The sequence below is a fragment of the Oreochromis aureus genome, linkage group 1, assembly GCF_013358895.1.
Source record: "Oreochromis aureus strain Israel breed Guangdong linkage group 1, ZZ_aureus, whole genome shotgun sequence".
Lineage (NCBI taxonomy): Eukaryota > Metazoa > Chordata > Actinopteri > Cichliformes > Cichlidae > Oreochromis > Oreochromis aureus.
In genome coordinates this window covers 38,943,226-38,952,806 of record NC_052942.1, presented here as the reverse complement: position 1 = coordinate 38,952,806, position 9,581 = coordinate 38,943,226, and the positions used below count along the sequence as shown (strand labels likewise).

The window sequence follows — 9,581 nt, the reverse complement described above, 5'->3', positions numbered from 1 at the left end:
TTTCAACTGGCCACAAATGGCCACGATAGAGCCAAGAGGAGCAATTTAGTGTATAGTGAATATTATTGACATTATTAAGGAGCTGATGTTGAAAATGAAAAAATCTGAAAGAAATACACACCTTTGGGAAGTTTCATTCCATTTGCATTAACAGAACAAAAATGGTTGAAAAGCGAAAAGCGAAGTGGCCACAAATGGCCAGGATAGAGACCTGAGGGTGCATGTTTGATTCCAAGTGTCTGAGGTGCAAAAGAAAAACAAAACAGAGGAGAGATCTTTCTTTGTAGAATTTTTATATATCTGGGTGAGTAGAAGTGAATAAAGCAGTAACAGGAAGTGGAAACAATAAATAAGAGGACCTTTTAGCCGCAGTACTACCGTTACAAAAATACGATAAAGAATATGCGAATGGAGCGAAGCACTGATACCATCATTCATCTGATATTACAGTAAGAAACACTCTCATCTCATGCTTCTTGGTAAAACTTGTGCGTTACGCTTGCTGTGAATGTTAAGGACTCAAAATGTTGCTGCAGAAGCCCCGCCCCTCCACAGCCAGCAGCTCCAGAGAGATATGACGAGTCAGCAGGATAGGTAGGTGGGCGGGCGGGGGGAGCCTCCAACAGCGGCCTCTGCCCTACAGCTTCAGTCCAGATCCTGGACACGACGGCAGATCTCAGCTGTGAACTCAGAGCACTTTGCACTTCCTCCCAGGTCCTTCGTCAGAACCTGAAACACAAACACATCAGTGAGCAGCAGCTCTTACTTCACAGGAATCTGCTCCAACCAGCAGGTGGTGCTGCTGACAGCCAGCCTGGATTGAAGTGCAGACCCATCCACAGCCACTGGGTGGTGCTCAAACTGACTTCAGTTGAATAAGCCTCATCAGGAGTAACAATGTATCAACGTAACAGTCATCTCAGAAGAGCTCAACCGGAAGTATCCAGCAACCCTCCACTCAGATTAAAAGCAGCCCTGTCAGCAGAGTGTCATGTTTCTCTCGAGCTTTTCAGGCCACCTTGCTCGTGATTGGCTGCCCTTCATAAATAGAAGGTAGGTGGGTGGGGCTGCTAAGACACTCCGCTTTCTTTGTCATCATCCAAAACCAAGAGTAAAAATTCAGTGTTTGGATCAGTCTGAGCTTTTGGCACAACGGGTTATAGACACGCTGCTTTCATTGTTTGAAACTTTGACTTAAAGGAACAAAAATACTGGAGCCCTCCAAGGAGAGACTTCAGCCTCACCTTCTTGTCTCTGATGGTGTCAAAACAGGCCGTCTGGATCTTGTCGGCGTGGTCATGCAGACCCATGTGATGCAGCATCATGACAGCACTCAGTAACAGGGCAGTGGGGTTCGCCAGGTCCATGCCGGCGATGTCAGGGGCGGTGCCGTGGACCTGCACCACAAACACTCATTTTAGTTTGTCAGGAAAACAACAATAAATCTGCAGGTCTCCTGATTACAGACGTTTGGTCACAGGATTACAGGACTGGTTAGCACTCAGATAATTACACTGTAAAACTGCCTGTTACAAGTTCAATCCAAGCATTCAGTTTTGTGGGAAATATCTTTTAAAGAGTTTTACTGATGGGATTTTTCTGTGTACCAGGTCGAGGTGGAGCTCAACATTACTTCATCCCAGGGCTCCACCAGAGCAGCTCTCCATAATTGACAGTTCAGATTAAATCCTTATTCATCCCTTTACTGCCATTTTCAGTAGCTCCTGTCTCTTTAAGGACACGACTGCAGCTGCTTGTGTGTGTCCACAGTAAGTTTACAACTCAGACAACTGCACAGAGTCTCAAACTCATTCCCAAATGACCACAGTGACATCTCTGGGGTAAGAGCCCCCTCCCTAAATTTCTACTTCTCCCAGCAGTAAATGACTCCCTGGGAACGGAGCTTTTGTTCCCAGGGAGTCATTTACCTCATTGGTTGAAAGACTAAGAACACCTGACATCATATAACAAATTACAGAAGATCAGAAAAAAATACTTAATCTTTTTAAAGCATCTGCTTTTAAAGATTGTACATGCTTTTTGTGCAGAACAACAAGCAAGTGCAGTAAAACTACAGCATGAAGAGTAAAGTACTCAGTGTGTGAAGCACAATAAAAACAGATGAAGTATCATAACTCAGATGGAGCTGCACAGCACTAAAAAAGAGAAAGCGATACAAACCGATTCGAATATGGCGACTCCGTTGGCGCCGATGTTCCCGCTGGGAGTGACGCCGAGGCCTCCGATCAGACCAGCGCACAGATCACTGAAACACAGTCACATGACCTCAGCACTTCCAACCACAGCCTCTGATTGGCACACAGGTTTCAGAGCGAATAATTCACTGACCTCAGGATGTCTCCGTACAGGTTGGGCATTACCAGGACGTCAAACTGGGTCGGATCCTGGACCATCTGGAAAACACAAGCATCGGGACATGTCAGGAAAGTATGGAAGTGGATAAGGGCCACTGGAAAAAAAACTAAACAAAAAGTGGGCACATCTTTTTTGCTTTTCCAGAATTCTGGGAAAAAAGTCAGAATTCTGACTTTTTTCTCAGAATTCTGGAAAAGCAAAAAAAGCAAAAAAAAGACGTGCCCACTTTTTTCCCCGGTGGCCCTAATCCTCTTCCGTGGGAAAGAGACTGGAGCCGACAAAATCCGACATTTTTAAAGGTCAGTAAACTATCTTTGGATTCAAACAGTTTATTTTGTTTTTTGAAGTTTGCTTTAGGAAACAAAACTTCAGGCGGATTTTTAAAAGGTGACAAACTGACTCCACGTTTGTCGTGTGTTGTAAAGTTATTGTGGTGGTATCAATTAACCCTCTAAGGCTTTTCTTTCTTAATCTAAATTACAGTATTTTTCCATGAAAATAACTACCTCGTGTCTAAAAAAGCTTCTGAAAAAACCATTAAGTAATACTGAAATTAACCCCCAAGTCCATCCAGCTCTGAACACACTCATTAAACATAATTATTTCACTGTCTGGATTAATGAGGTAAACACATTAAATGCAGACTGTGAAACAGCTGCAGAACATCTGGCTGCTGAACTGTTTGGCGGACTCACATTGAGGCACACGGTGTCGAGGTACATCTCGGTAAACTTGATGTCTTTGTAGTTTTCAGCCACCTCACGGCACTTTCTCAGAAAGAGACCGTCTGACATCCGCCTGCAAACAGAGTCCGAGTTACACAACAGCAACACAACATCTGCACCGTGGGGGAACACGACGCCTCACAGGGAGAAAAGCTGAGTGTCTGAGTGACAAAACATGGGTGATATTTTATTTAAAGGAAACATAAATAATAACCCACAAACTGTTTGAACTAATTAGATTAAATAAGTCCTCTAATCACTCCTCTCCCTCAGAAGTGCAAGCTAAGGTGGAGTGATTACTTGGATTTTGGCTTTCAACAACTACTCTTTGTTCATTTGTTTCCACTCTCTTTCTTTCTTTATGTTATCTCTAATCGACCCCTTTCCTTTACAGAGGTGCACTTGTGCCCCGCCCTAAAAGCTGAAACTCAGTAAGACTAAAACAGATTTCTGTTGGTTAACCTGTGGACAGGTAGTAACAGGTAGTAACCTTCGCTGGAGGCAGGCTGCCCACTGTCCATGTGAGATGGACTTTGGGTTTGGTCCATCTCACACGAGCCTCCGACTGGATGAATCTACCTCAGCTCCATTTCTTTCACGCTAATAAAGTGCTTTTGTTGGCAGTTACTGATGATTAAGAAGTCAAACTTTACACTGGTGTAAATAAATGAGTTGCCTATGACTCTGATCAGTTTTCTGAATTTGTTCTTCCTCCTGCGTCGGATGACAACAATGCGGCAGCCTCGGCACATGAGGACTAAACATTACGGTCTCACTGACTGACAAACAGGGCGACGGGCTGCTCCGGCACTCACATGATGTTGGCTTTGTGGACAGCGGTCACGCTCGTTCTTTTGTTGTTCCTGGCGTACTCGAAGGCGTACTCAGCGATGCGTCTGCTAGCGTTCTCGGTGATCAGTTTGATGCTCTGAACAACACCGTCGACGATCTACGGCAACAAAAAGATAAGAAACGCACTGAAGTTACTCACAGCTGGACAGAACACAATCTAATCAACAATCAAACTGTTGAGGGATGCAAGAGACTGCAACTATTACCAGAAACACAGAAGGAAAAGGTGGATGTGGCTGAATACACATCTGGTAAACTAGGGTGGCTGAAAAATCAGTGGAAAACGGGGTAATTCTAATAGTGGATCCTCCTGCCTCCACACACATGCACGCAACAGGAGGCATGTCTGCTGCGTTAGCCAAAAGGTAACGGAGCAAAAAAATAAGGTTACAGCTGGTTTTGCCTCAGTACTCGCATCTCGATCGATCTAAACGCTGTGATTTAAAACAGGAAGTCGAGGAGACCCTGCAATTCAGTCAGAGGAAAATTGGTGTAACAGACCCCCCTGCAGCCTGTAACTGCAGCCTGTGCTGCTGCTGCTTCAAACTTTGTGCTCAGTCGAGGTTTTGGTGCCGTGCCAGTGCAGAAAAAGCACAGCTTTTCTGTGGAAATACATGGAACAGTTTCCAGATTAGGAAACAAGAGAGGTATGTGAGGCACACAGGGAGGGGAGGCCTAATCTTTCAAAGATATAAAAGCATCGTTTTGGTGACATAATGAATCAGATATATACAAGGGGAGGTTTCAGAGCTCTGGGACACTAGCAAACATCTTTTCCATGAGATTCGAGGTCTTTACCAAGTTAAACTTGTTCTCAAATAAGGTTTGACCTTACAGAGTTTCAGCTGCTGCAGTTATTAGTCCATCCTGAGGTCAGCTGTGGGTAAAAGTTGAGACAAGGAGGAGGGGCGACACAAATCACCAGACGGAGAACAGGCGGAGGTTCACAGGTGATGGATGTGAGACTTTACACACACACACACGTTCACTGCCAGCTGGAAGACCTGCACAGATGCCTCGTTCTTTGAACACGGACATCAGCGTTCGTGCTAACAGGTTCTCCCTGCTGCCAGGCTTCGTGCTAACACTGTCTCCAGATCTGAGCTGACACTGTGAATGCAGACGGATCCACGTCGGGAATGTGTGGGTGAACAGGTGAGCTTCAAGAAGCTGGCAGTGGTTCTGCCGTATTCACAAAACATCCAGAAGCACCAAGAAGATTTAAAGGACCATTCCGCTTTATTTCAGCCTGCTGTGCTTTCCATTCATGTGTCTATGGTGTGTCTATGCCCAAATGTTTACAAAGGTGAAGGAGAGCAGAACAGGCTGAAAGGAAGCAGAAATATTTGAAGGTCCAGAGGATTGTGCTTTAAACTTGAGTTAATAACAAATACCAAAGGATCTAACCAGCATAAGAAACTAACTGTCCAATCAGGAGTCCAGAGAATTAAAGACCTGGATCCAGTCTGAATGAGGGAGCTGCTCAGTGCAGGATGATAGTTAGCATGCTCATTATGTCTGCAGCACAGTGTGCAGAAAGTGAAACAGTCTCAGGTTCTTAGTTTGTGTCTTTGGGATGAAAGTGAATCTTTCAGAGGTGGAACGAGGTGCTCTGTGAATACGACTGGCGCCGCTTCCTCCTTCTTACCAGGAGAGACGAACAGGAGCAGAGCGTCCTGCCTGCAGCTGCTAGCTGACCTGCAGGGAACAGGTGAGGAGGCAGGTAGACCAACCAGTCAACACAGGTAACAACACCTGCTAACAGCTTCCAGCAGCATCCTGACTCACACGCTAAAGAACTGGACAACAGTAAATGTGACAGATTCCTGCACACATTTGCTCATTGGTGATTATTTTTGTTTAAATACAGAAAAAAAAACCGTGACATGCTGAAGGACAAAAGGATGCCATGCAGCTCCTACATGAACAGGTGTGGATAACCTTGGCAGGGTGCACAGCCTTAATATTTGGTGCCTTCAGAGAAGCTAAAAGGGCTAAGTGTAAACTTGCTAGCTCTGCAAAGTGTCCGTTGGTGAACAGTGGTGGATGTTCACCTTAAAAATGGCCAAAGCTTCTAATAATGAGCTCAGTGTACCTACAGTAACCTCCGTGATCCAAAAGACCTCACACAGTTTTTTCTACTCCTGGCTCTGAATGATGTCAGCAACAGAGGAAATCCCTAATATGGTTATCTGAGGCAAAGAAGCCCCACCCACCTGTTGTTCAAACACTGTTTTTGAGGGGCAACCAATCAGAAGGAAGCTGACTTACAAGGGGAGGAGCTAAAACAGCTTGTTTCATGAACCACAGCAGCAGCAAGGCCCAATGTGTAGAATAAGTAAGGCTTATTTTGAAATGTGAATCATGCAAAGCTGCTCTGGCACAGTCCACAAATAAAAACAGAACAAAATGAAGCACTTTAAACGAATGCACTACCAAACGTTTCACATACTGTGTCAAAAAATTAAGCAGAACTCCTCTCTGTCTGCAGTTTGTGCATCGCCTGTGACGGCTGCTTTCACACACCTGTCAGGATTACTCAGGACAGCCCACTGTAACCCTCTCAGCTTTGAGCTGTCGCACACTCGGCCTCCGCTCACTCACCATGTGTTCGATGCCACTGTACTCGCCCTCCGTGTTCTCCCGGATGGTGACCAAGTTGACATCGGTGTACGGAGTCTTGTAGCCCTCGATGGAGACACATGGCCTCACGTTTGCGTAAAGGTCAAAGGTCTTCCTGAGCAGCAGGTTCATGGAGGGGTGACCTGCAGCGATGGGTGTCTTCAGGGGTCCTGATGGAGAAAAAAAATTTAAAAAACAAAAAACACTGACGAGCAGGAATCTTCCAGGAAATCTGTCTAAAGGTAACGGACATGTGCAGACCTTTCAGACCGATCTTGCTCTGGTCCATGGACTCTTTGGCGTCAGGAGGGATCATCCATCTGCCGCCAGGTCCCTTTATCGCCGTCACGTTCCTCTCCTCCCACGTGATTGGAGCCTTCAGAGGAAAGTTTTATGTAGAAACTGATCCAAAACCAATCAGTGCCTCCCACCTGACCCTCTTAGAATAGCCAGTAGTGCTTTTGTAATTATTTCTTTCCAGCACGTTGAGCCCACATAACTTTATAAGAACAGATGATATCATATGAAATTTTCAGGGCTGAAAACACACTAAAGATTTGTTAAAATCCTCTACCGTATCAATTTTACATCTACTCCAAGTGTCACAGTCCATATCTGTGCCACAGAGGAACAGAAACATGCATGGATCCCCTGAAGGTTTGCTCTATTTTCTGATCATTTACTCGAGAAAACTTAAAAAAAAATGTATTTTGGGTAACCATTGAAGGGTACAAAGAACTAAAGAAGTTATGAGGGATGAAAAATGGTGGAAAAAAACAAGGCAAATTAGAACGCACCAACTATCTTCCATGTACTTCGAGGTGCTTACAACTCAGAAAATACTCACAGCATTAAAGTAAATTTTTTCATGGCTTTATTAAATATGTTAAAGTTACTGTTCCAAAAATCCGCTGACTCTGAGAGGGCTCAGGTGAGATCATTTTCCAGATTTGGCCTCTAAAGTCTGATCAAACTTGCCTTTGCTGCTTCAAAGATCTTCATGACAGCAGCGGAGATCTCTGGACCGATCCCATCACCGGGAATCATGGTGACTGTCTTCACCTGAAGAGACAGAGAGACAACTCAGAGAGCTGGAGCAGATCACAGTCCAGCCGAGATCAAAGTCTCTGCTTTCATGTAAAACATTTCCTGTTATTTATAAATGGATTTTCTGGGAGTTGTGAAGCGAAAAGCATCTCTTTGATTGCATCCCAGGAAGGCAGAGGTGGAGCAACTCACCCCTCTTGAAAAGGAGGCTGAAGCCAGAGCCGGTTTTCTGACCGCCACCCCCACTGCCTGGGTCAGCTGGAAGAGACGACATAAAGGTCAACTCAACACAAAACACACCAAAGCAGCTCAAAAACAACCTGATCGTGATGGCTGGTCTGTGTTCAGCTAGTTGAAAACACTTGCTGTTGATGTGTAAAACAAAACTGCAAAGAATCACCTTGATTATTTGCTGCTGAGGCTGGAAACACTCCTAATAATTCATATTATAACATTTAAAAATGACCTGAGGAGCTTATATGTACAAACTTTAAGTTCTAGGGCTAATTTCAAGCATCAGTTAGTAACAAATTACAAGAAGGGAGAAAATTATTACCACCACTTCCGCTGTTCTGTTTTGTAGTTCCTTTGTATGCTGTTGTTGCTTATTTTTGGATAATGTAGTATATCTCTCACATTTTTTACTACCAATTACATTACGGTGAGTTTTTAAAATGCCGAATTTATCTCAGGAGCCTCACATTTTTTGACATCTTTTCCGTCAGTTAAAGCGGGACCTGGAATTTATAGTAGTATAATTTTAAGGTAAATTGCTCTATTTAAAAAGGGAGTCTGGTGTTCGTCTCCACATTAGTTAAAACAACCATTTCTCAGCAGCCACACCTAGTTAGAGTCTACCAAGAACTAGCTACATGTTGAATTTCATGTATGCCGAAGTTATCAGAGGATATCCACTTTTCGTGAAATGTTTTCAACTAACTTTTACGATCTAATGATTCCATCTAAACTCTAAACTGAGCTTAAATTCGTGGAAATTTAAACGGAACCTGATGTTGGTTTCTCCATCACTCTAGTATGGATTTAGAGATCACAGAGAACTAAAGGGCAGAAAGAGCTGGACAGGTCGACGTATTGTCAAGGTAACCAGATTGAGGTTGGCGGAGGGGAATATGTGAAGAAAGTCAAAGTTGTATGAGACAGGTGAGACGAGGGGAAACGTCTCCATTAGCTCCTGAAGCTTCCGTTCACGTGAAGGACGTGGGTTCCTGGCTAAGAGCTAACCAAGGTACATCAGCCCGAAAAACACGCGGAGAGCGCGTAAAGACAGACAGAGTGACAAACACAAGCTTCAGCACACACACACACCCCCGCTCATCTGTAACACACAGAGCTTTGGTGGTCTAAAACCGGGAATAAACACGGTGCTTCTTACCAGTGACCTCCACGCGTTGCCTGCCATTCTGCTGAGGAAGAGCTCTCCGAGATCGTCTGTGAGCGAGATGACTCACTCCGAGCTGCTGCCGAAAACCAGCCGGGACAAAGATCCTGTGCGAGCAAGGTGACTTACTCCGAGAGATCTTTGTGGCTGTACTAGTCATTGACGCTACAGACTGTTTTTGGCGTCACCTGCTGGACGCTGCACCACCATCAGAATTAGTGCTGCCTTCAGGAGCTGTTAGGAAAATCCGAATCTGCACAAACAAGGCAAAAAAGGCGCTACTCTCCAGTCATCACCGTGATTAGAACATATTAAAAGTTTGTTCACTTCTTTTTTGTTTTTTTTATTTGCTGTAATTAGGCTGTTTTTTTAGTGGTTGCCATGTCTATTTATTATATTTTTTTGTTGCTCACTTAGTTTTATTTCTTTACTTGTTTATTGGACAAAATGTATGTTTGTGTGAAACAAGAGAATTCGATTTATGTCATTTGAAAAATACACCTGTGTACATTACTTACCCCCTGGTGTCTGAGTAGTTTTTTGATTCTGAGGTTTATATT

At 44.2% G+C, this 9,581-nt stretch overlaps 1 protein-coding gene across 1 annotated transcript; it reads right to left on the bottom strand.

Moving 5' to 3' along the window:
• Nucleotides 1-274: 274 nt before the first annotated feature.
• On the bottom strand, nt 275-9,153 carry LOC116323383 (isocitrate dehydrogenase [NAD] subunit alpha, mitochondrial-like). Its single transcript, XM_031743707.2, has 11 exons — nt 9,016-9,153; nt 7,815-7,880; nt 7,554-7,637; nt 6,837-6,951; nt 6,558-6,745; nt 3,917-4,050; nt 3,072-3,174; nt 2,350-2,414; nt 2,182-2,266; nt 1,245-1,397; nt 275-729 (listed from the first exon to the last, which is right to left on the bottom strand). The coding sequence occupies exons 1-11, from the start codon at nt 9,040-9,042 to the stop codon at nt 646-648; spliced, it is 1,104 nt and encodes a 367-aa protein (XP_031599567.1). The 5' UTR covers nt 9,043-9,153; the 3' UTR covers nt 275-645.
• Between the last annotated feature and the right edge of the window lie 428 nt (nt 9,154-9,581).